At 45.2% G+C, this 26,624-nt stretch overlaps 1 protein-coding gene across 2 annotated transcripts in view; it reads left to right on the forward strand.

The window, feature by feature from the left end:
• LOC144769314 (rho GTPase-activating protein 7-like) overlaps nt 1-26,624 on the forward strand; it is a 782,472-nt gene that overhangs the window by 704,115 nt on the left and 51,733 nt on the right. For both annotated transcript variants that reach the window (XM_078653386.1, XM_078653387.1), the window contains exons 2-3: nt 23,754-23,825; nt 24,874-24,955. In XM_078653386.1, the coding sequence (XP_078509512.1) occupies nt 23,754-23,825; nt 24,874-24,955 (154 nt within the window). The remainder of the gene's footprint in view (nt 1-23,753; nt 23,826-24,873; nt 24,956-26,624) is intronic.

Raw genomic sequence — 26,624 nt, forward strand, 5'->3', positions numbered from 1 at the left:
AAAACCTTGGTCTGCTGGTCCCATATCAGCAGGGCCACTGGAATTAAGCAATTTTGTAGTTGCTGCCTTTTCCTCATAATTCTAGATCTGCCACTCAATCCATCATCTGTTGCATAATCTACAGATTTTAACAAAAAAAAGTTTCTTGCTCAAATGATAAAGAAGTTACTGAAAACGCAGGCCCATATTTATCAAGGTTTTTGGTCGAACTTGCGCCATGCAATGTGCTGCAAGGGCGATGCAAAACCAAAATGGAATTTATCGAGCAGCACAAGGCCACCTTGCGTGGCCCTGCGTGTCTTGATAAATATAGAGTAATGCAAGGCAGTGCAAATCGCTGCTTTGTATTCTTAGCGTCAGAGAGGTGTTCCCACGCATCCACTCATGGATTCTGAACCATTCCGAGATTTACCAACATTGGTAGATCTGGGAATGTGTCGGAACTGTACGCCTCCTGAGGAGAAATATCTTTATTTCTCCTTGTTGTTTCCTCTTTCTAAGTGTGCTGCATTCATCCTGGGCTCACTGTGCCACTGGAATCAAGCTATCCTGAGCAAAAGAATGATGGATTTAACCCAGATCTCTTGACTGGGGGTGAATGTTTTGATTTGTTTTGCATTTCGTCTATCAATTGTGTGTCTTTTTCTTTCTCGCCCTAAGTGCGGCAGGTATGCCCAGACGAGGGTCCTGGCCTCACTGTGCTACTGTAATCGAGCTATGCTGGCTGAAGAGGGGTGAAACCCTGAAACCGGTCCTAGGATGCTTGTTTCCGGTCCAGGGAGGACCTGACTTGGCAATTCGGGCTGGACTGTTCCCATGAGGCACAGGGTCAAGACTGATTTGCATATGGCCAGGTCTAAACTGGGGTGGCATGGTGAGCAAACAATTGATGGATTTAACCCAGATCTCTTGATTGGGGGTGAATGTTTTGATTTGTTCTGCATTCCGTCCATCAATTGTGTGTCTTTTGCATTCTTCAGCACATATAGAAAGAGAAAAATGTCTCTAAGTATTGTTTTTGTTCAGGTGCCCTTTCCCAAACACCTCAATATATGTTTCACAGATCGCAAAAACTGTTGCAATTTCATGATTGCCCCTATTATTAGCTCAACAAGGTCAGTGCCACTTTGGCCTAATGGTAAGGTCCACCAAATACACTAATTGTGACTCTATTTCACTACCTAGCCTAGGGCAGGGGGGCCCATTTGTTCTGTTTGCATTAGGGAGTTTCACTTTCTATAACTGCTCACAGCATCTTGATGTTTGCTGTTCTGCCCCGTTTGCTGCATGACTTGTTGGTTGGCAGAGTTTACACAACTGCGTATTATTGCAATTTACTGGTTCGGATTCTGGAAAAGCAGCACACATTATAGATTAAGGCTGCCACAGGGATCTGTGTTTAATGTACAGTTTGCAACTTCAAATTCTAGTTTTAAAAATTCCAATTGGGTGAACTGAAGCAAGTCAAAACTCTAGCGAAGTTTCAGAGCTACTGATCTTTCATGAAACGCCACCATTCCTCTGTCCCACCTCATTGTGTAAGCACGTTCCATCTTCGGTCCTGCCAAGTACCACGCATCAGGCGTTAGACTGACGCATTTCAGTGTGGTGATCCCCATCACCGCACTGAAATTGAAAGTCACGCATTTATAGCGCCTTCTCATTTGTAATGCTGGAGCGCTGTTAGCACCACTGCCAGGAAGCTGCTGCAGCGCTCGACCCATGCTGCTTGCAGCAGGATTGGGTGGATGACTCAACTCGCTCTGAACTGGCTTAGGGAGGCAAGCTGAAGCTACAGTGTAAAAATTAGTTAATTGACCCACTGGCGCTGCGGCATTCAGATTCTCTGTGACTGTTCATGCCGTATGACAATATGACAAGTGGGCCATATGCAAAATGTCCAATTGCTACTTCCGAGACAGCTAGGAACCAACAGATACTCTCATGAGTGGTTGAAAAATTGGCGGATCGGCCTGGCCACGCAGACACTACTAGTTTAAGTTAGTCAGAGTGCCCACCACTGCTAGCAGCGTCGACCGGTCGTGTTTGACTCTCCCTGTCTGTACAATCAATATATGTGACACTATCGGCCGACAGTGGCGGCCCGACCCGAACGGTGACCCGCGGCAGTGTTGGTCCCTCACAGTGCAATCTGGCAGCACTGTGAGGATGTGAAGCAACTATAATTTGAGAATGCTGTGGTGGGCTCCTGGGCCGTAGTCGAAGCCTGTCGTGCAGGGGGGAGTCATCCCAGCAGAGGACTGACCAGCACCGGGACCGGCACTGCTCATACAGAAAGTGCCACTATTACCGCTTCAGTCCTCCGTTCAGTTGTGTGACGTGGAGGCTGGTAGTTTATAGAGTGGATATGCTATTCACCAGGCACAGTTTAATCAACACCACCTTAGTTTTCATAGTATTGTATCTGATTTAATTTTACATCGCGTGGTGAGCAGTCACGCGCTGTGTGTCAAAGGAGAGAGTTTCAATCATGGGGAAAACTAGGGGGTGCTTTTGTGTTGACTAGCAGTGCAGGTTTAGAGAGATGCACCATAAACTAACTACCTGGCTGCACGGTTAGTATTACAGGAGGCTGGGGACTTGATGGTAGACTGGCAGGATATGAAGGAAAGCAAAGGGCAGTGTTGGGGGAGGTGAAGTGGCAGAGCCCAGGGTCGCTGAGGGACAATGGTGGGCGAAATGAAGGGTGACCAAGTCGTGAAGGTGGCAGTCCTGTGGCTTGCCCGGTGCTCCGACAGGCCGGGCAGCACTCCGAGTCATCGAGTCGGCTGTCATGTGATCATCCACGCTAGGGCCTCACACATCCTATTTGGTACAGTCAGGTCCCACAGTGCGCTTCTCTTTGTAGCAATTTTAGGATTTTCTTAGAGTTTCTGGTTGCTCAAATGGGTGTAATTTGTGATATTTTATACGTTCATTGCTTGAATTTTTGCTCGTAATGACGTGTCACTCATAGTCGTTGAATGTCACTCATAATTTCACTGACATTTTCAAAATGTCACACATAAGCAGTCTGAAACCCTGGCAGCTACGGATCTTGCTGCGTGTTATACGTACGCCAGGCGTCAGACAAAATGCCTACACTGCTTGCAAGTACACGCTTTCTCAGGAGCGCGTTTATTGGCGCCGTGGGACATTCCAGGTAGCGCCTTGCCAGAGCAGCTGTTGACGTCATCCCGGATGCCGCTGCTGGGTGCCCCAGCTTGAGGCGAGGCTGCCCCGTGGAGGCGGCTAATCTCACTTCTGTTCTCGGAGATGGCAGATAACTATGCCTCAGCCAGCACGTAGTCTACTGAATGCCCTCACTGCCGCTGCCCGCGTTTCAAAGGATCCCCATTTCCTGCTTCCGCCCAGGGAGGGTTCCCTGCCCCCTCCCTGCTACTCCCAATAAACAATCTGTCCAGCTGCCTCCAGGGCACCTGACAATGAAAACATCCTCTTGTTTTGGGCCTGGGGGCGGGAGGTCGCCTAATCAATACAAGATGCTATTCAGCCAGAACCATGCTGCTCTCTGGCATCTGCCTGCAAGAGCAGGGCCTTTCTGTTCTCCGGCGAGCCCAGGCAGCCCCACCTCGGGCACAGGTTAAGGAATGAACATAGTTTCATGGTGTAGGTTGAAGTGCCACACATGCCTTGAAGATTGCTACATGTGTCAACATTACAGGTCATGTATGTGCACATTTCTTCATAGAAAGTGTAAGTGGCTGGAAAGCCTCAAGTCAAGGTTAGGAATGTGAGAAACTGCTAAATTGGTCCACGTTAAATATGTGCAATTTTCATGAAAATTACACATATAACTCAAAATGCACCACAGTGGCCAAACGTTATAGGTACCTACCTACCTTCTGAATGTATTTTTCCATACGGTTTCTAAAGTCACATGGTGGGCAGAGCTAGCACAGAGCCCGCGGGACACATACAGTTTCACAGCTCCTGCAAGGCATTTTCTGCATAAGCCAGTCCCCATTGGCGAAAATGACACAAAAAAACATAGGCGGAAATAAAACAAAAACGAAGGGAAATACACAAATGTGTATCATGATTGCATAAAATCTATAGTTGTATGTTGGACTGCTAAAAGCCCAATGTTACATTATCCCCTCATTTGTGACATACTTACTTCTGAACTATGCTGCTACCCCAAACAAAACTCTCCCCCTCACCCCTAATTGAGACATCTTGACAGATGTGTCAAGATATCTTGGTGTTCCCCTACGTACTGGCACATTTTTACCACCAGACCCCTTATGCCGAAGTCTCTCGATACCTTTTCTTGCTTTGGTTTGTCATGGGCCAGGGCTAAATTTGGGCCCGCTGTTTCCGGTGCTCAGCACCAGCACTTTTTTTTTTTTTTTGTAGAGTTTTATATAGCGCGAACTAGAACCGAACCGAATCAGTTATCAGAGCGCTTTACATAGCACCAGTTACGCTACATGAGGACACACTTTCATTTTTTTAGGCACGGGGAGATTAAGTGATTTGCCCAGAATCACAGGGGGTTATTGGCGTCGTTACCGAGACTCAAACCCAGATCCCCAGGTCCGAGGTCGAGCGCCTTAGCCGTTAGGCCAACCCCTCTCCCCTCTCCTTAATTGTCAACACAGCAACACCGGCACTTGTAAGGGTCGGACTGGCAGTAGCGGGCTCCGGGCATTTCCCCGGTGGGCCACCAGGGTAGGGGCCAGTTTTGTGCTCCTGGGAGGCCGTTTTTGTTACAGGGCCGTTTTTGTAGCATAGCTGCAATATAGGCCCCTGTAAGAAAATCGGGCAAAACTATCCCTGGCAAACAGCTCGGGGGCGGCTGAGCACTTTGCCAGGGCCGGTTTTGGTTTCCAGTCCAGCCCTAGCGGTTGTGACAGTTTACCACAAGAGGCGCTGTCTGGCTAATTTAGAGATGACCACAATAAGAGTTATTAATTCCATATTTATTAAAAATGATTATTACCTGCAGCCCAAGCAATTCTTATAGCTTTGGGGGCCTGGATGGTCCGAATTGTCACACTTGTAGGAGGGTGTTGGTTTGTAGTTTTGTTGTTTCTATCATTGGCAGTTCTGGCAGGGACAATGTGTGGTTCAAGCTGCAGTGACCTCCTGATGAGAGCCCCGGCACTTATGTTTTTTTTTACAAATTAAGCACTGCAATGGGCATTTCCCGAATTGCGGATTTGTGTAGCGGCAGCAGTGCCATCAGGTACACAAGAGGATTTTATACCTGAATGTGGGAAATGAAGTAGCCCTCCAAAATGTTTAGGCTGATCTGCGCCACGCGGCCTGTGACACGCAGGCCCCTGCAACGTCATGAACACTGTGACAGGGCCCATTTTACCTACCTCTCTGTTATCGTTTGCTAGCTTGCCAACTATTTCATGTGTTTCTATTAGAGAGAGTGAAGTTTTAGATAAACGCAGAAGTGTTAGCATCATGTCTACCCCCTTTCTAGGTTGACATACTTGCTTTGTTTATATTGTGATCACTGCTGTGTTAATATGGGCGCTCACAGAGGAGGCTAAAATGTCAACATTTTCTTTTTTTTACAGTTGAAAAAATGCATTTATTAAAAATAAAGCAAAAAGGAAATATTCATATAATGCGCACAATGCAATATAAGTATACAATTGAGACAATTAAAATAGTACATTATATGGGGTGAGGAAAGTTTGTACATGGTTCAGCATACAAAATATCTGATAACAAAGAGAGATTGATGATGTGTAGAAAACATTCATGATAAAAATGAAGCAATGATATTATCTACAAGAGAAAAGTCAAGGAGGTTGGAGAACTTCTTGTTGATTAGGTGGTTGAGTAAAGGACAATTGTTCAGATCTGTCTAAAAAGTTGGTACAGTAAACCACATAACTAAACGTTTTATAACAAGTGAGATAGGTTGCTTTTAAGTAGTATCCAGCCTAAAATGTCAACATTTAAATTGGAACGACGCCTTCAACTGCATGCTTATTTTGTCTTATTGGGACTTTAGTGTCGCCAAACTTATACACTTGTGAAATAAACAAATTGATAATCGGATGCTGTAAAAACCCCAAGATTTGGTCAGATATTGGAGAGGTTTTGCAACAGAACTATCAGGCAAGTAGTCATGTCAGTTTTCCGCAAACTAGCCCCTATCAGGTGGTTGCTCTGGGGAGAGAAGGGACTTCATCCCAGTATTGCTCAACATTGCTGTGCAATGTCGATGATTGAGAACATCGAAATAGCAATTTGTCAATAAGGGAGGTATGCTGGTTGATCCATTTTAAGAAACTCAATTGATAGAACTACTGTATTCTGCTTCTGCTACATTTCAGCATAGAATTTAGAAGTATCGATAAGGTATTAGGATGCTAGATAAGTACTAAACATGTTATCTCTGTTGCATTGTATTCGCTGGTCGTGTCTTGCATTGCTACATTTCTTTTCTTCTGTCTGGTTACTGTCATATTTTATGCACTCTACTTGGGTTTAAGAAATAAATATGTTGTTTCTCAGTGGTATTTTGAGTGTGTTATTCATTTCTGAAAGAGGGTTTGGAGTTCTGTTGTGCCACTGGATTCGTCTAGAGTAATGTCTAGGTTCACACGCTGACTAGATGGTCCATCCATGTAGTCGCTGAGCACATCATATATCAGCCGCGGCCCGTGGAGGGAGTTCCGTGGGGCAGGCAGGCGGGGCAGGGAAGGGGCAGGGTGGGGGGTGGTAAACACCGGAATATGGATGATTGCAGGTAAGTAAACAATTCAATTAATAAAACGAATTTCTTAGCGCGCCCTGCATCGCATTTTTGCGAAGCAGGGCACGGAACGAAGTTCATTTTATTAATTGAATTAGTTACTTACCTGCAATCATCCATATTCCGGTGTTTACCACCCCCACCCTGCCCCAGCCCCCCCCCACCCGCCTGCCTGCCCCACAGAACTCCCTCCACGGGCCGTGGCTGTCATATATGAAATGTCCAGTGATGTAATGAGTGGCATACACAATGGGACTCGTGTTCTAGTGAATCTAGCGAAACCGAGTTTTCCTTGCTTGCTCACTACCACTCTGTGTGACTCAGCGCTTCACTTTATTTCTTCAGTCCTCAGTTCCTTAATTAAAAACATGTGACCGCTGAGGACAGTCTGAGCATTATTTTTTATTGATGAAAAATTGAATATTTACATGATTTAATGCATCATATGATATCCTCAAATGTGGCATGGCTGACATACCCAGAGTGGGGGGTATTTTTTTTCCAATTGTTTGGTGTGAGGCTATGTGCTAGTAAATTCAGATTTGGAATGCAGCCACCTAAGCAAAGGAAAATGCACCCTCCATTGGTGCAATGCACTAGCTTCGTGTGCTATGCTTAAGGGATCTGAAAAGGTCCCCTAAAAGACCTCCTCAGTACCAAAATTACTCACTCATAATTGCTATGAGCATAACTCTGCCGTCCAACCAGAGACTAACCAGAACACAATACTCAAATATATTAAGACAGAAGAACACAGACTTTGGGGCATATTTACAATAGTTTGGCATAGGACAGCGCCTAGCTGCACTGCCCTATGTCAAAAGAGAAGGGCAGGAATGCGCCGTATCTGCAAGATGCAGTGCATTCCTGTCCTTTCTGCCGACACACAAACTGCGGCTGAGTGCTAACACAGGAATCCTTGCACCATAGTGCAAGGGTGTCTGTGTTGTTGGCATGATTGTTTTTGTGCAGGAAGGGCGACCTTCCTGCACAAAAACAACCAAAGGAGGCATTTTCCTCATTCTATGTGTGCTGCAGAATGCAGCACAATCGGAAAGAGGAAAAAAACGAGGAGAAATATAAACATTTCTCCTTGTTACGCCTGCTTTGGGAAGGTGTTAGTTTTGGCGCTGCCCCAGATTTATGCTATGTTGTAAATCTGGGGCAGTATCAAAAACCATGCAGTGTAAGGCTTTGCCTTACTCCATATGTACAAGGCAATGAAAAGCCACTCAGGGTGGCTTTGTGTGGCCTGTAAATATGGGCTGGCACACTGTGCCTCCGGAGCGTCACAAAAGCGATGCTCCGGTGCGTAAAATTGCCGCAGGGGAATTGTAAATATGCCCTTTTGTGTTCTTAGTCACACTCTGACTACTGACAGTGCTATGATGCCATTCTAATGGCAGAACGTACTATAGAAAGGACAGTTATGTTTAGCTTTAGGTTAAGGGGATTTGTAGAGCGTGTGATTACCCTTGGGCATCTCAGCGCTGAAGTGAAACAGGACAGGCAGATGTTAGCGCATGAGTTTAGGTGAAGAGCCATGTTTTGAGTCTTTTTTTGAAGGACACTTCGTGTTCAATTAGTCTGAGTTCTGGATCCATACTGTTCCACAGTTTGGGTATCAGGTGAGTGAATGACCTTCCGCCCCACCTGGCTCTCTTGAATATGGCGGGATTCATCAGAAAGTTAGAGCTTGACCTAAGGTGGTGCTGGGGTGAGTAATGTGAGACCAACCTTTGGATCAGGGAGGGGCCTCTCCCATACATGGCTCGGTGAGCCAAGCTTATGGAGTTACATTTAATCCTAGCTTGGACCGGAAGGCAATGGGGCTCCTTCAAGGAGGATCTGGGTCGAATGGTGTATGGGTATATTCAGCAGCTGTCAGGCAGCTGCATTCTGTACAACTTGCAGTCTGTTCGTGATGTATTTAGCAGAGCCCAGATAGAGAGAATTGCCGTAGTCAAGCCTCAAAACCACCAAGGCCTGCACTGCAGTCTTCCTTGACTCCTCTGGGAGTAGGGACATTATTTTACTAATCATACGAAGTATCCCAAAGCAGGTGCTTGAAAGGTTTTTGGCCTGGACCTCCATCATCAGGTTCTGGTCCAGCCACATACCTGAGTTCTTTAAGGCTGTTTTCGGAAGGGGAGGCAGCCTCCAATTAGCTGGCCAAGGAATTTCCGAGCGAGGGCTGAAGTTACTGCCCAAGATCATTAGATCAGTTTTGTCCCCATTCAATTTGAGGCTACAGTAAGCCATCCAGGATCCGATTTTTTCCAGGCAAGGGACAAGTTGTCTATGGTCTGAGTTAAGGGAATCTGAAATTGAGACCACTCGTTATGTATCTTCCACGTATGACACGATAGAGAGGCCAAATTCCTGTATTATGTAGGCCAAGGGACTAAGGTATATGTTGAAGATATTTTGGACTTAGGTAGAATCCCTGAGGGACTCCCCATGGAGCTGTGAGGGAGTCTGACGTGAATCTGGCCTCCATGCACTGGAAGGATCTCCCACTCAGGAATGAAGCCACCCATTGGTTGGCTGTTCCTCCAATTCCAACATCCTCAAGCCTTTCGATCAGCACTGTGTGGTCTACCGTATCGAATGCCGCGCTTAAGTCCATTAGTACAAGCGCAGCGGGTCTCCCTTGGTCTAAGATGTATTTGAGTTTTTCAGTGACCACAAGCAGTGCTGACTCCGTGCTGTGTTTAGGTCGGAATCCCATCTGGGTCTGGTTTATGATGTTGTTGTTTTCCAGGAAACGAGAGATTGTGCTGTTTGCGTGTTTCGCTGCAATCATGCCTAGAATAGGCAACAGGGATATTGGACAATAGTTGGCTAGAACTCCAGGGTCCAGTTGTGGTTTCTTTAGCAGGGATTTGATAATAGCGTGTTTCCACTCTTTGGGCACCTTGCCATTTTCGAAGGAAAGAGTGATTAGATTGGAAAGTTGACTAAGAACAGCTTTCCCACCCTGGGCCAGAATATGGGGTGGAGCTGGGTCTAGAGGAGAGCCGGATTTAATATTCTGTACTAGGGAGCCCACCATTTCTTCACTGATTTTCGGGAAGGACAGAAGTGCGGGGGAAGTGGGTGGGGAGGTCCAGCTTGTTCTCTCTGCTTTGGGGAGTTTATAGTGCTGTTGAGGTCCACACGGGTACCTATTTTCTTAGTGGAGTTAGGGTGGAGGGAATTATAGATATTTTCCACTTTACTCTTGAAGAAAGAGGCTAGCCCATTGCATATTTCTTTGGAATGATGGGAGCTGTTAGTTCCGGGGTCAATTGTGGTAAGGGATTTGACCATTTTAAAGAGCTCCTTAGAGTAGTTGGAATATTTAGCTATTTTTCCTTCAAAGAAGGCTGCTTGTGCTTTCCTGATGCTCTTGTGGTAGAGCTGTATGGCTAGTTTATAGGCTACTTTGAGCTCAGGGTCATAGGATTTCCTCCAGTTACGTTCTAGCCTTTTACAGCTCTTCTTTTGGGCGACCAGCGCTGGGCAAAACCAGGATGATCTATTTGAGTTTATTTGCATCAGTGGCCCTGGCTTCCTGAAGTTCCGATCTATGGAACCATTTATCCAGGTTAGCCAGTTGTTATGGGTCTCTTCCAGGTCTTTAGTGTCTGGTGGTGCGGAGGACTCAAGGTCTGTGATCCAAGCCTCGGGGATTTTCTAGGCCGTTTGCGCCCGACTTCTATACGTTCTTTATTACGGTCACCTATGTGAGGTTTAAGGAGGCGCAACAGGATCAAGCAATGATCAGTCCAAGGCATCCGCTTGGGTGCTAACACCTTCAGTCTGAGGTCGTTGTAGAAAATGGGGTCTAGGATATGGCCTTTTTTATGAGTGGCGGAAGGTACCATTTGTGAGAGTTGTAGGGCGTCCAGGTCAGCTAGGCATCTCCTTGCTGACAGGTCATTGAGATCATCCAGATGGATATTAAAGTCGCCTAGCACTGTGAGGGCGCTTTTCCCTATTAGCATGCTCGCCAGCGTGTCAGGGGCGGCTTCTAAGAACTGTCTACAGGCGCCTGGGGGCCTGTAGATAAGTCCGCCTGAAAAGGAACACGACGAGGTGAGGTCTGAAAGCGACTGCTGTGAACCCACAGACGGAGCAGTTCAAGGGCCGCTCTGCTCTCACATAGTGCATACAGCTTGGATGAGCTACTGTGTTTATAGTCAAAAGCTCTATGTTAGTGTATATAATAGGTTTTTTAGGAAGAATGGTTGATTGGGCAGGGTTCCTGGCCCCTGGTCCCAGAGGGGCACGGACGGGCCTGCCATCGGCGCACCTGCGGTGCGCCTGCTGCACGTCGGCGCCATCACAAGTTTAAATGTAGCCTTGGGCAGTAGTTTGCGTGAGGACTAGACTACTGCCTTCCAATATGGCCGTCACCTAGTGGCCACCCGGAAGTGAGGGTGTTCGGCGTGAGTTTCTCCCTCCACACAATCAGCTATGGACGCTGCTTTGGACCGGGGAGTCTCAAGTACTGTAAGGAATTGGCAATGTCAGGTATTTAACATCAGCTTAAAATATTTAAAAGGCTTTAAAAGCGCACGAGGTGGCGCTGTGCAAAGTGCACTAGCAGCAGAATATAGCAAATCCATGGCAGTTAACAGTTAAGAACAATGTGCACAGTTTCACTCAGCCCAGCGCGAGCTTGTGTTGGTGGCTGCCTGTGTCTAACACAACACCTTGGTTAGCTTACTACTGGGAAAAAGAGTGGGGCCCCTCATTTACAAAGAAGTTTGTGTTTCTGAAATAATGACATTTTGAGGTTGAATGGGGGCTCTCTGGGGTGCTGCAGCATTAGCCCATTCCCCTCTTATGCTGGACCTGCTGGGTGGAGACTACTAATGGTCTTCAGCCTTGCCGTGCCCAGATGTCATGGCCAGTTAGACCACACATGCCCCTGGCCCAGCAGGATTGATCATGGCATGGAGGAGAGGGGCCTTTGATTGCCACTCATGGTAAGGGACAGAGCATTGGGCTGGTTAGCTCAGGACTCTACCCGAAATATGCTAATTTTAATACAACCAATCTGGACTTTCGAAAAGAAGACACAGAGTGTGGGTCTGAGTTAAAGATTTTCTTTGGGTGTTTTTGGCGGGAGGACTACAGAGAAAGAGTTTTCAGGACTGTCTTTGGACTGCAGCTATATGTGGCTTCAAGACACATGCAGCAGCCACATGCGAAGTATATCCAGCCCACCACACACACCACCAGTCACAGGAGTTATCCCTTTTCCTACAGTCCGCCACACTCTAAATAGCTGAGCATCTCCTTGGTCAGGTCTTATTTAATCCTCTTATTTTATTTATTTAACTTTTAAGGTGCACAGCTACCCATACAGGGTTTCCCGGCGCCAAGGGATAGTCCAAGAGGGTGAAAAGAGAACAAAATGCAGCTTATTGCAGAAAAAGCCATGTCTTGAGGCCCTTTCGAAAGTTAAAATAGATGGTTTCAGTTTTCAATGAAGTAGGCAAGGAATTCCAAATCTTAGGGTCTAAGTGGGAGAACGAGTGGCCGCCCATTCTCACCAACTTAAATCTGGGAATCACTAAGTCACCCTTGGAGGAAGACCGGAGAGAACTTGTAGGGAAATAGGCATGAATGAGCTCCTGTAAATATAGAGGAGCAACACCCTGTTTGATCTTAAAAATATAGCAAAGAGCCTTAAACTTAACTCTACTTTCAATCCTGAGCCAATGAAGGTTCAGGAGGGACTGGGATATGGAGACTCTGCGCGGGACATGGCATAGGAGGCGGGGAGCCGCATTCTGCACCACCTGAAGCTTCCTAAGAGCTTCATGAAACACCCACAAATAAAGAACATTGCCATAATCCAGGCGAGAGGTGGCCAGGGTCTGGACAACCATCCTTTTGGTGGAGTCAGGAAGCATCCAGAGGATTTTATGAAGACATCTCAAAATGGTGAAGCATGTAGCGGCCACCCTCACCACCTGGTGCTGCATAGAAAGGTTTTCATCAGTGAGAAAGCCAAGGTTGCGGACCTGGGCTACGGGTTGGGGGGGGAGGACCCATTTTTTGGGGCCAGTATTGGGGGCCCCATAGGTCCTTGCGTTTGCCCAGGATGACAACCTCTGTCTTGTCCCCATTCAGCTTCAAAAAGTTGTTACGCATCCATTCTGAGACTTTATACAATCCCTGTTTGAGGGCTGAGATGTTATCATCGGTGGCGGAAAGAAAAAAGATGATTTGTGTGTCGTCAGCGTATGAAAATAGAGAAAGACCAGCATCCTCCATGATGGTGGCCAGGGGTCTAATATAGACTCAAAATAGACCCCTGGGGCACTCTGTATGCTGAAGAACAGATTTTAGTAGAGGCTTTAGAGGAAAAGACCTGAAAGGTGCGGCCACTAAGGAAGGAGGCAAGCCAGGCCGAGTCAAGGACCGGAGAGAGGCAAGAAGAATGGAATGCAACACAGTATCAAATGCGGCACTCAAATCAAGTAATATGAGTGCTGTTGTCTCTCCGCGGTCCATGCAATGACGCAATCTCTCAGTGACTCCAAGAAGAGTTGTTTCTGTGGAGTGGTTGGCCCTAAAGCCCGATTGGGACGGATGCAGGAATCCAAATCTCTCCACAAGGTCAGTTAATCGATTGTTGACATGTCTTTCCAGGATCTTAGAGAGCACAGGAAGTAAAGAGATTGGCCTAAAATTTGACAGTATCAAGGGGTCAGCTCCAACCTTTTTTAAGAGTGGAATAACCATTGCGTGTTTCCACTCAAGCGGGACAAAGGCATCTCTCAGTGAGGAATTAAGAAGCTCTTTTAGGATGTTAAGAGAGTCAGGAAGGAGTTGACCCAATATTTTAGTTTGCAAAGGGTCACGTGGAGAGCCCGATTTAATGCTTAACAGACAGTCATAAAAAGACTTTTCATCAAATGGTAGCCACGTACATAATTTGGCTACGGAATCAAGCTCACTTTCGTGAGTAGGGTCAGAAGTCAGCATGGATCTGACGGGGAGGGAAGAGGAACACAAAGTACTATAAATAAGTTCAACCTTCTCGATGAAGAAGTCAGCAATTTTATCACATTGAACCTCTTCTGAACAGGATTACCCCAAAACTTCTTGACTATGGATTAAAAGAACCAGTACCTGGGTTCTAATTCCAGATGTGTCTCTGACATTCATAAACTAAAAGTAGCAGTGAAACACCGTTGTATTACCGGACATATTTGGTGATCGTTTGGTCATGAGAAGGATTTGCTGAAATGTTGTGTAATCTGCCTCCGCTTCCTTCTTCCCAGGTACTTCCTTAACTAGTTTTGAGGTCATTGACTTGGCCTAATCTGCAAATGGATTTAGATCTGAGCAGACTGCAGTCTGGGATGGAGTGCAGTTGAGGGATGGTTGGAGCATTATATGGGTGCAGACTATAGTATGGGATGGAGTGCAGTTGACGGTGGGTGGAGCATAGTATGGGTGCAGACTATAGTACGGGATGGAGTGCAGTTGATGGTGGGTGGAGCACAGCACAAGAGCGGACTGTAGTACGGGTTAAGCGCATATAATGGGTAAAGCAGAATAGGGGGGATGACAGTATTGTGATGGAGCATAATATGGGGTATTGGATTGATGATGTCAGCTGAGCTACGTGTTGAAAAGAAGGGGTGCTATAGTGGATCCTAGAGGAGCACCTGCTCTGAGGATAAAAGAAAAACCAGAGAAAGGACAGGCGATTGTGAAAGATCTCTGCCATACATATGATGGGACACCATCCAGGGTAGCTCCTTGTCTTCTGACAATATGGGGCGATGTATCAAAGGCAGATGTGAGCCTCAGAATTCGGACGGCGATGAATCCATTCTGGTCAATTGTGACTTAATGGCATCCTCACCAATGGTTAAGCAGGGTTCTATGCCTTGGAATGGGTAGAAGGCTCATCCAGGTCCCATCATATGTTAGATAAAATTCAACAAACAACACATTGTGATTTTACAGTGATGAATTGGCAGACAATATCGCATTTAGGTCATATGTCCCTGAGAGCGGCAAATTTGAAAAAGATGTATTTTATCTTACGTTGGTTGGCCTGCTATACACGCGAGGTATTAAATGAAATGTTCCCAGCTCTTGATAACTGTTCTTTCCATTGTAAGCAGCAGGGCGAGGGAGGCTGGCTTCATATTTTTTATTCCTGTTCTGATTACGCACCTTCTGGTCCAAGGTGGTGGCAGTCCTCAATTCAGCTTTGGGTGTGGCTATCAAATTAGATACAGTTTTGGTACTCTTTGCTTTTTTACATATTGGGCAACCCCGGAACGTTTCCAAATCGGGCCAGAAGTTTTTGCCAAGTGCTTTCACAGTCGATAGTTCTTTGATTTTGCAAAGGTGGCAAACATCCAGGGGTCCGGAATACTAAGAGTGGCTTAGTAAAATGACTTGAACAAAGCAATTTGAGGAAGCATACATCAAAAGAGTAGGGGGTTTGAAGCGATTTAACACCTCCTCCCAATACTTTGATATAATTAGTAATTAGGTCTGGGAGGTTAGTATGGATAAGTAAAGTGATACAACAGAATAATTTTTGGTGCCTTTTGACCGAGTTGGTTCTGTTTCATTAAGAATCTCGAGGGCATAGAAATACATTTTGGTTCTGGCCCTCGGTCCTGAAATATGTTGTTTATATAAATTAGTAAAAAGATTAGTAGAGACAGTATTATCATTTTTTAACTGCAATTTTTGAGGCACCTTGATAACTGTAAGGCACTTTATCTAAGTTGTGGCACTTGAGAATAAGGCCCGTTTTGCGCAACAACATAACCATATGCTATATCCTTTTCTGTGCTATAAGGAATTTTAGAAATGTATCATATTAAATTCTTTAGCACTGTATAAGGATGTTGGTCAGGGTACTATCATAATTTAATGCTCTATTATCTATCGTTTTTCCTTTATAAGTTAAATTAGTAATGAAATGAAATGTCTTTTCTAAAAGTGTAATTGTCTGTTACAGGCTTATATAAATTAGGAAGAAGATTATTAGAGAAAGTATTATCGGTTATTAACTGGAGTTATTGAAGCACTTTGATAATTGTAAGGCACTGAATCAAATTTGTAGTATTTTACAATATGGTTCGATTTGCGCAATAACATAACCTTATCCTTATTATTCAACGTTGTTGTATTACAGGGATCTTTAGAAAGGTATCTTATCAAAATCTTAAGCACTTTATAAGGATGTTGGTTAGGGTATTTATTATCATTTTATGCTCTACTATCTATTGCTTGCTCTTTGTAAAATATATTAGAAATGAAATGAAATGCCTTTTGAGAAATTCTAATGGTGTGTTATATATGTATATATATATTTTTTTTCTCTACTGCATATTCATAGGAACTCCGATTCTTGATTGTAATCTTCTGGATCCGCTCAATAAAAAATATTGAGAGGGTAGAATGCCTTTCCGTTAAAGGGAGAGAATGTGATTTCCTTCAGAGAAAGTGGAGCGCTGTGTGAAAATTGGACTTTTAATGAGTTTGCCGTAGATTTAGATCTGCCTCACTCTGCAAGGGTAACGTCATTGTTTACTGAGATGATTTATATGTGAGAGAACGTGAGGTCACCGAGGGAGGGGCTGGTGATGCCTCTGGTTGGTTGTGCTGCTGAGGTGGAGTGGAGACCTGGAGCCAGCAGGACAGATGTCTTTGACTGGGCCCTTGAGATTGTCGATGGTGAACTGGTCTCTTGACTAGTCGAGAGTTGATCGGTTTCATGATGGGGGTTGGTCCTATGGTATCTGCCAGGACTCCAGCTCAAGAAATAGAAATGAGGCGAGTTGCCAACAAATCACAGAGGGCTTGTGAATGGACTAGGCCAGGGCGGGTGACTTCTGGCTTTTGGGGTATGTTGATCATTTTGCATAGTTGCCTGGATGGGCAGGTTGCTTTGTGATGCAAAGGTTGTAGTGGATCATGTTTGCTTTGTTGGTGGTGTCTTTGTATAGTCTGTGGTGATGAGGTGAAATGCAGTCTGGGATTGATGTGCAGTATGGAGGTAGATCACAGTACAACAATGCAGTGCAGTATGGGGTGGAGAGCAGTATGGCGTAGCGCATAGTATGAGATTGCGTGCTGCCTAGCTGGCGCACAGAAGGTGGAGTAGCATAGAACAGAGTGGCGGCCAGGATGGGTGGAGTAAGGTGTGGGGGTGGATTGTAGCATGTAGGTGCCATACAGTATGGGAGTGGAGTCCAAAATGGTTTTGGATCACAATGCACAGATGTAGTGCAGTATGGAGGTAGAGTGCAGTACAGAGGTAGAGTGCAGTACAGAGGTGGAGTGCCGTGCAGGGGTGGAGTGCAGTCCAGTGTTTGAGTGCAGTGCAGAGGTAGAGTGAAGTGCAGGAGTGGGCTGCAGTCCAGTATTTGAGTGCAGGGGTTGAATGCAGTACAGAGATGGAGTGCAGTGCAGGGGTAGAGTGAAGTGCAGGGGTATACTGAAGTACAGGAGTGGGCAGAAGAGCAGGGGTGGTGGGCAGGAGTGCAGTGCAGGGGTGAAGGGGAGTGGAGTGTAGGCGTAGATTGCAGAGCAGGGGTGGACTGCAGAGCAGGAGTGGAGTGCAGTGGAGGAGGGGAGTGCAGGTGTTCAGTGTGGGGGTGGAGTGCAGTATGGTGTCTTGAGTGCAGTGCTGAGTGGAGTGCAGTTCAGTGGAGGGGTCGAGTGGAGTTCAGGGGTGGAATGCAGTACAGTGTTTGAGTGCAGGGGTGGAGTGCAGTGTAGGAGTGGACTGCAGTACAGGGGTAGAGGACAGGAGTACAGTGCAGGGTTGGAGTGCAGTTCAGTGGAGGTGTGGAGAGCAGTACAGTGTTTGAGAGCAGTGCAGGGGGTGAGTGAAGTGCAGGGGTGGAGTGCAGTACAGTGCCTGAGTGCAGGGATGGAGTGCAGTTGAGTGGAGGGGTGGAGTGTAGTACAGTTTTTGAGTGCAGTGCAGGGATGGAGTAGAGTGCAGGGGGGGGGAGTGCAAGGGTGGAGTTCAGTGCAGGGTGGAAATGTGGTGCCTTGGAGGAGGGCATGAGTGCAGTCGAGGGGTGGGGTGGAGTGCAGTTCACTGACAGAGTGCAGTGCAGGGTTTAAGACGGTGCAGCGTGGGGGCGGGGACAGCAGGGGTTGCTCTCGAGGTGTGCGTTGAGACGCCTCTGGTTCCCGCGGCCCGGCCAGAGTATGTGATATGTTTACATTTTTCAGGCATCTGGCGGCGGCTCTGCGGCTCTGGACGGTTCTGGGCCCTGCTCCCGTGGGAACGTCACCGGGTGGACCGAGCAGCTTTATTAATTGGTTTCGAATGAGCAGTTAATTCCGGACATCTGCCGCCTGCTGTTGCATGTGCGCGCGCGCTGCCAGCTCCGAGAGGCGGCTGCCAGGCTCATGCAGCGCTATAAAGCCTGAGACATGGGGCTGCTCCGTCACACGAGGCGTGGGCTGTTAATCGGAAAAATCTGGATCGTGTCTGCCTGTCCTCCTCCTCTGCGAGGTCCCTCACCTTCCTGCCTCCACGGCCGGGTCCCAGGGCGCGCGCTCGTGTTCACAGGCCTTGTATGGGAGCGAGCAGCAGAGCGCGGGGCCGGCTGCACAGACCTCTTCCAGGAAGCTGTCTCTACAGTCTCTTTGCGTCAGAAGAGCGCTGCCTGACTCCACTCGCTGCCATGACAAACCTCCAGGTGTCTCATGTCAGACGTGAGAAGCTCACTCGACCCTGTTGGTGCAAATTCCATTCCTGGTCTCGCAGCTCTATTCTGTGGGAAGCAAAACTCCCAAACCATAAGGCAGAGCAACAAGGAGCAGTCAAATTACTTACACCTGGCAGGATACATTTGCTAATTTCTGCAGCTATATTCCTTACATATATTTCTGGATATTATATTTCAAATGCTGTATAAAGTTTAGCTTTGAGCCCAAAGGGACGCTGGGGTATATTATCAAGGGGTTTATCTCCGCTTTTTTGGCTTTAAAAGCCAAGAAAGCGGAGATAAAATTATCTCCCTATTACCAAGCTGCCTCTAACACCAGTTAGTGACAGCTAATAGGAGATAGCGACCATCTTGGGCCCCGCTTTGCATGTCAGTGATATTTATCACTAATGACATGCAAAGTGGGCGTGCCAAGATGTTAGCGACTGGAAACAGTCGCTAACATCGCTATCTCCTATTACCAACTTTTGGAGATATTCGCGCTAAGCGCGAATATCTCCAAAAGCTAACACCTGCCCTGAGCAGTTCTTCACCATGTTATCCAATGGGAGGTGGATAACATGGCTAAGAGCATTTGCTCGATAATGCATGAATATCGCTGACTTTTCAGCGATATTCATGCATTGCGGCCGTTTTTTATCGCATTTGCGATAAACCTTGCTAATAGCAAGGTTTATCTGCGATAAAAATCGCCGATGTGCGGCGATAATTTTTGTCTCTAAACAAGTTAGAGACAAAAATTATCGCTAGTTGTTGGTAATATGCCCCGCTATTCTGAAAATGGAAAAGGTGATCATAGAGTAACGTTTTTCCTAATACTGGAATACTAATGAATGGTACTTATTACATCGTCTTCAAAATGGCACAAGCTAAGTCAGCGTGAAGGTTTCATCAGACTTATCAAACAGGGACATAAACCAACTGAGCTATGTCACTGGCGCAAGCACGCTGAAGAGTAAATATGGTTTGTGGCTATATTTGAGTGTTAGGGGTGGTTCTGCACACTTTGTGGGTGGACCAAAGTGCTCACATACATCGCCATCCTGGACTTATGGCCTGATATGGTGAAACATGGATATAAGGGGGCAGATTTATGTCGGACTTGCGCCACGTTTACGCCGCCGTTGCGTGACGCAACGGTGCGGAAACGTGGTGCATCCCTGCGACCTATTTACAACGTGATGCATCTAGGTAGATGCGTCACGTTGTAAAGCCCTGCGCCACATGAAACCTGCGTCAGGTTTCATGTGGGCGTTCTGTCACAGGGTGGGCGTTCCCTCGTAGGAAAGCCCCGTAAAACTGACGCAGTGAAATCTACAAGATTTCACTGAGTCAGTTTTACGACGCTGCTGCATCAAATCCTTACGCCTGCTTGAAGCAGGCGTAAGGAGTGACGCACCACGTTATGTCTGGGTGGCCTCTGTACATTGCAGGAGTTGCGTCGCACTTGCGACGCTATTCCAGCAATGCGCCGCCCGTACACCACAAGATGCTTCACGCATCTGCCCTTCCTTGCACCATGGTGCGCCGCATTTACAATGCGGCGCATCTGTGGTGCCGCAAGGAGGAAATTGCGTGACGCATCAGTTCTGGCGCATCCCTGCTGATTTGCAGAGATGCGCCAGAACTCATAAATATGCCCCAAGGTGTTCAGAGAAACCATGTTACTTGGTGGAAGGCGGAGCGGTCAAATGCTAGTGTCCTGCGTTTTCTCCAGGGGTCTAATGGAATATATACATCTGCTTAGAAGTATTCAAACACAATTCTGGAAGTCTTGCCATATGTCTGCTGTCATGCAGAGTTGAGGTTCACTTCGCTGGGACGGGTGGTTCCCTGTGTTTTCATGTAGCTTTGCGCCTGTGAGCCAGAGTACAATTGGCCTGAATACTAGGATTAGCTGGCAGCCAATACAGGTCTTGTAGCCCAGTTGAGCTGTGCGCGCAGACAGGTGGGCTCATGAGTTCTGCCCTAGCTGCAGTCGACTCACTAGCTTGTTTACACGGCCTGTGCAGCGTGTTTCAGTAGCCATGCAGGCCAGTAGCCTCACTGCTCAGATTTCCCAGATGTTGGTCCTAGAAGTATAATTTCAAGTTCTGAATAGAGTTAAAGAAACATTCAACATGGAGGAGCTGCGTACTATCTGACCCATCCCGAAGAGCTTTCCTCGCTCATTATATTATTGGTGGGTTATACAGCTACTTTGATACTATTAGACCTGAGTGCGGCGTTTGATACCGTATCGCACTCAGGGCTCCTTGCTCGCTTAAGTGAGAATGGGATAGCCGGCCCAGCCTATGAATGGATGTGCTCCTTTTTAGCTGACAGGAAATTTCAAGTGCACTGCCCCCCATTCAAATCCACACCTCGTTCTCTCAGGCAAGGGGTTCCACAGGGCTCTATATTGAGCCCCACGTTGTTCAATCTATACATGGAGCCCCTGGCACGTCTGGTAGAATCTTATGGGGTGGATATTGTGTCATACGCGGATGATACTCAACTGGTGGTCACTTTATCTCATAATCCAGTTGAAGCAGCCGAGAATCTCTCCGCTTGTCTTGTGGCACTTGCTGGCTGGATGAAGAATAACTGTTTGCGCCTCAACGGGAACAAGACAGAACTTCTAATAATTGGTTCGTCTCCCTCGATCTGGACATCAGCTTGGTGGCCAGCGGATTTGGGTACTATGCCATCTCCCTCTGATGCGGTGAAAAACCTGGGTGTTTGTCTGGATTCCAATCTTTCATACTCCCAACATGTTGGAATGGTAGCCGGGAAATGCTATGGCATACTAAAGGTTCTCCACAAAATTCTAGATCTTCTTCCCATCAAAGCACGGAAAACCCTGGTACATGCCTTAGTTACCTCCCATCTCGATTATGGGAACTCACTTCTCTGTGGAATCAGTAAAAAGGGCCTAAACCAACTCCAATGTGTCTAGAATGCTGCGGCTCGATTGGTCTTGAACCTACCCAGGAAGTCATCTGGGAAGCGAGCTTTACAAACCTTGCACTGCTTCCCATGCAGGAACTTGTTCAGTTTAAAACCATGTGCATCACCCATCGCATAGTACATGGCCGCGGCCCTGTCTATCTCCAAAATATGCTGACTATATACCGTCCCAAACGATTGCTTAGATCCATGGGCAGCATGCAGTTGGTGGTGCCCCATATCCGCAGAGCGCGGATGGAAGGGCGGTCTTTTACGTTCCTAGCCAGTAAATACTGGAACGAACTTCCTATTGAACTTAGGATGGAACCATCTGAACTACGGTTCGGACTGAAATTGAAGACATATCTGTTCCCCAAAGTCTAGTGATTGTAATTCCCCTCTGTCTTTTCCCCTTCTGCTTGGCTTGTTTTGGGAGTACTGACGGATTGCATTCATAGCGCGGGGACGCACTGTTTCTCTGTGTAACCAGGCGCTTAATAAATGTTTTTATTATTATTGTTATTTTTAACTGCTAGGTACTTTACTAAATATTTTTCAGGTAGAAGGCAGGGAACACGTCAAATTACCGCTCACCTAACGTGAAGAACATATTAGATATTGACTAAAATTCCTTATTAACACACGCTGTAAAGACTTACTAACAATTAGTAGACCTATTTGAACTTTGGGTCATGCATGAAAACCACCAAAAAGCAGTGTATGTCCAATCCACTCAATTCAGAGTATCTATGGCCTCTGTGCACTCTAAGTGCAGTCGAGACATCAATAAGGATGTATGTCTATCGGATCAAAATGCCATGGTGGCTTTATCCCAGCATAGATAGTTTTACAACAAACGTGTGACGTACTGTTTATTAAGTTTTTATTTTGGAAGTTAATCTCCCATAATCATTTTTAATTGTAATCTTTAAAAAACAATAACATCTTTAAACAACTTCTTCCTTGTTACAAATTGCGTACACTGACTTTATTTTATGTTCTGCCAAACCACATCACTTTGTTATGTTAAAAATGTGTAATGCACAAACTATGAACCCAATGATTGTTGGGGCTAAAACTGGTACAGGGTGAAAAACTTTACCAAGTGGCCATATGCTCTCTGAAGGAAATAGGTTGTAGTCCGTCAGCATGAACAGAATGCGAGGTAATTATGGTAGTGCTACCCTGCTGCCTAAAAGTGCACTTTCCAAGCAAGTCTTGGTACACCATCTCAGTAAAGTAAATATGCCTATTGGATTCAAGGATATATATTTGTGTTGCGAATGTTGTCATGTGTAAAAATATGCTCTTTTTATTGTGACATTTAATACATTGTGTATCTTTGGTGAAGTGGGATTTCATAAGTTCTGAAGTAGCTACGGCTAGCAACTTATTCTACTTTCAGGTGTCAGATATATGAGGAACAAGACTTGGGAGGCCTAACAAGCGTTTCCAAAAACAATCCTCAGTTTGTTGCAAAGCTTGGGTACTGGCAATTCCCCAGATTGCAGCCCCAACAGATGTAACTTTTGCTTCGTAGATCTTTTTAATTACCTCCACTGGCTTTGTTCCCAACCTTTTAAAAAATCTGGACAGACCCCCTATACATCTTTTCATCATAACCCGCCTGTTAGCCACCATCATTTGCCAGGTGTTTTAACGATGAAAGAGTATCCCAAGGTAGGAAACTGAGTCCACCACTTCCAATTTTCTTCCTTCAATATCCCATCTTGGGATTTCCCTTGGTCTCTAGCCTGGAACAAGCACCCATGATTTAGCTTGGTTAACTCTTAATTCCAAGTTGTTCATTAAACCCGTGTATGTCTCTATCAGATGCTGAAGTGCTTTGCCGATCCGAGCCAACAAGACTGCATCATCTGCATAGAGAAGTACTGGCACTGGAGTGGAATTAATTAATGGAACTTCATTGGCAGATAACACCAGAGTAGCACTGTTGGTGTAGAGAGAAAAAGAAATGGGGCGAGCACACATCCTTGTTGGACCCCACGAGCTATCCCACAGGAGCTAGTAGTTTTCACAACAAATTTAAGTGCTTGATTTTTAATATTTTATGCAATTTAGCCAGCTTGTTCACATCAAATTGAACTGCATAAATTGTCTTATTTTATACAATGTATCCAGCCCTGGTTATCATACATTAACATACATCCCTATGCTCATATAAATCTAGGTGTGCTGCTGTGACTTAGGCTACTAAATCAAATATTTACCATCATTTGTAGATCTACAAAAAATTATTCAATGAAAAAAATATTTCCCTGATTTCTTAGAAATGTTTTCAGTTAGAAGTATTTTTTTTTATTTATCCCTGTTTTATTCTCTCATAGAAATTGAAGCCAAAGAAGCCTGTGACTGGCTGAGAGCAGCTGGATTTCCCCAATATGCACAATTATTTGAAGGTATGGAGATTATCAATCTGCTTTCCATGTGATATCAGGTTTAATATTATAGTGCCTCTATAAAGCACGAGTTTATGCACACAGAAAATATAAGCTTCTGGTTCAAAAGATGTCCTTTGAGCACACCCTGTTTTTCAACAGATGGTTGAAATAACAATAGGTCAAGCATTTAGGACACCCTGACTCTAAATAAATGAAAATTATAAAATACCAATAAGAAAAATCTTAATGAATAAAAAACGTTTTATTACAGAAACTGACAGATAGTTTTAATGTATAATGAAATATCTATATACATTAGAAAAACATCACTGTCATAGACTAAGTTCCTCCTGCACTGGGTAATATTTGTGTGTGCCTAGGCCGGAGGCACACGAGCCTTCATTCCAATGATAGGAATCTTGTGATTGGTCAGAAGGTGATACTCTTCTATTGGATGATGTTACTGTTAATGGTAGGGACAAAGTGAGGTGGCATAAGCTCTTCTCTAGGAGTCATAAGCATGATATGTGTTTTCAGTCCACAACCCAATAGCATCTGCTTCAGCCCTACGCACTCTGGTTACAACTCACGGACAACCTTGCACAAACAATTCCTCACACCTCTGGTAGAGCATGTGGGCATATTGAAGAACATCTCCAATGGCAACACAAGTTGTTTTATCAACCATAACATTCTTCTTTCACGGTCCTGTGGCATCTTGTCCGTCTAATAGCTTTCCACCCCTAGTGGTCTCTGACAACATACCTACCTTGTGATTGAGACAGGGCACTTCCGGGCAGTGCTTCTTTTGACTAAAATTAAGCCTTTCATGATTTTAGGAAAACAAAGTTTGCAGGTGGCTTGATTTTCAAGGTTAGCTTCCCTAAAATATATTCTAAGATGGTTAATGGAATGTGGGTCAGACTGAGGGGAAGGTGTGCTAAGGACATCATCTCTCTCTTCGATTAAACTATTTACTCTAGACTTAATCTTCATAGAAAACACACTGTCTCTTTTTGTATAAATGTGTTCACGCTAAAGAGTTTATTTGATTCTTTGCATTCAGACCAACAGTTCCCGATTAACATTGAGACGGTGAAGAATGACCATGAATTTCTAGACCGAGATGCTTTTGAGTCACTCTTCAGGTAACCTATTTTGTTTGTACAATGCCTTCCCTCATTTAATCACTTTTTATAAAAAATGTAATTGTTGCTTATAGATTATCTATGATAAATAACTTAAACAGTATAAGTTAGTTAAAAGCTCATGGTATTTATATTTAGTTTTAAATCAGGATTTGATGTGAGGGAGTGGCAAATAATGGAACGTACACAAAGATAAACTCACCTGTGCAGCAGGAGCCACTCTTCCCATCTCCAAATGACTCACAGGCGCCATTTTATAATAGAAAGGGCACATACTGATGCTGAGCATAGAATTCCACTACAACTACTCTCAGGCTGAAATATGTTTGTGTTTAGCAAAACCTATTCTTCTAGGCTACTTTTTCTCTTTCTTTCCTGCTTCCCACCATCTGTGGTGGATGTGAACCTTCCTTTTCCATCCTTTGGCCCTACCGTAACCTGCTTTATTAACTGGAGCTTGTCTATTGATCCCCACACGTAACCCAATGTAGATTTCTTTAGCCTACAATTCTCTCCTGCTGTTCAACTAGTGGAACCCTGCAAGGCCGCCAGCCACCTCTGAGTATAACCTTATAAAACAGTGCTCCAAGCTGACCCATATATCTGCTGCTCCTATCTGCCCTGCCATCCTAGACACACCCATATTCAAAATGTAGCTAGCCCCATCTTGACCACTGTCCCATTAGTTTATTACTCATTTCAGATGCTTTAATCGAAAATACATTTACTTATCACAAAACATTGTATTAATCTAGTTGGCATTTTTTGCATGAGCTTGTTTCAAAGTTGGCAAAGTTATTTCTTATCATCCCATGATGTTCTCGAAAATCCCTGTATTGAATTTCTCTAGATGTATCTATCGTGAACTTCCTCAACATCATGCCATGAGACGGTTGTTATGGAAACATGACTGAATTACCCATTGGATTGCCTTATAACAATTATTGTAAAATTGTCAATCATTTACTATTACTCCCCTTCATGTTTGCAGAATTGCAGTTGAAATCTCTCTCTGTCCACACCTGGCTTCCACTGATGTGTGCATGCCAATCATTTTGAACGTTACATCCACTACATGTCCTGAGCCCCAAAACAAATTGTGACCGTTGAGGGGAATAGGGAAACTGGTAGGGTTTTTTTATTCCTCCTACCGAGTTATTCGCATCAGACAACCTTTTGAAACCCCACCCTGAACCCCCAAAACAAGCGCACACACAATTTGTATTTCATAATGAAGGCAGATGTGTGAGAATTTTCATCAAAATAATGGCTACCTCTGTGAATAGTAATAAGATGCGTGAGAAAAATAAAAAAACATGAAGACTATTCATCACACATCCCTAATTTATCAGTCTAATATGCATAACTGCCTTGTGGCAAACTGCCATGCTGCGTCATTTATTAGTTTAAGATACCTGTTGAGTCATATACCTGTATACCAAGCAGTCCAAAATTGGGTCACCATTAGACGTTATCTCCTTAGCAACCAGTCACTCTGTTGCCACACAAAATATACCAGGGTATTCTATAGCCTTTTTGTAATAAGGAGCTTGAATTTGTGGAGCAAAAGGGGCTAATGCGCTCAATTCCTGCATTGCGTAAAACAGGACAGAAAACAATACTTCTATTTGTTTATTTGGAAGTGCACGGATGCCGCAACTATTGTGTA

Source organism: Lissotriton helveticus, chromosome 7, assembly GCF_964261635.1.
Source record: "Lissotriton helveticus chromosome 7, aLisHel1.1, whole genome shotgun sequence".
Taxonomy (NCBI): Eukaryota; Metazoa; Chordata; class Amphibia; order Caudata; family Salamandridae; genus Lissotriton; species Lissotriton helveticus.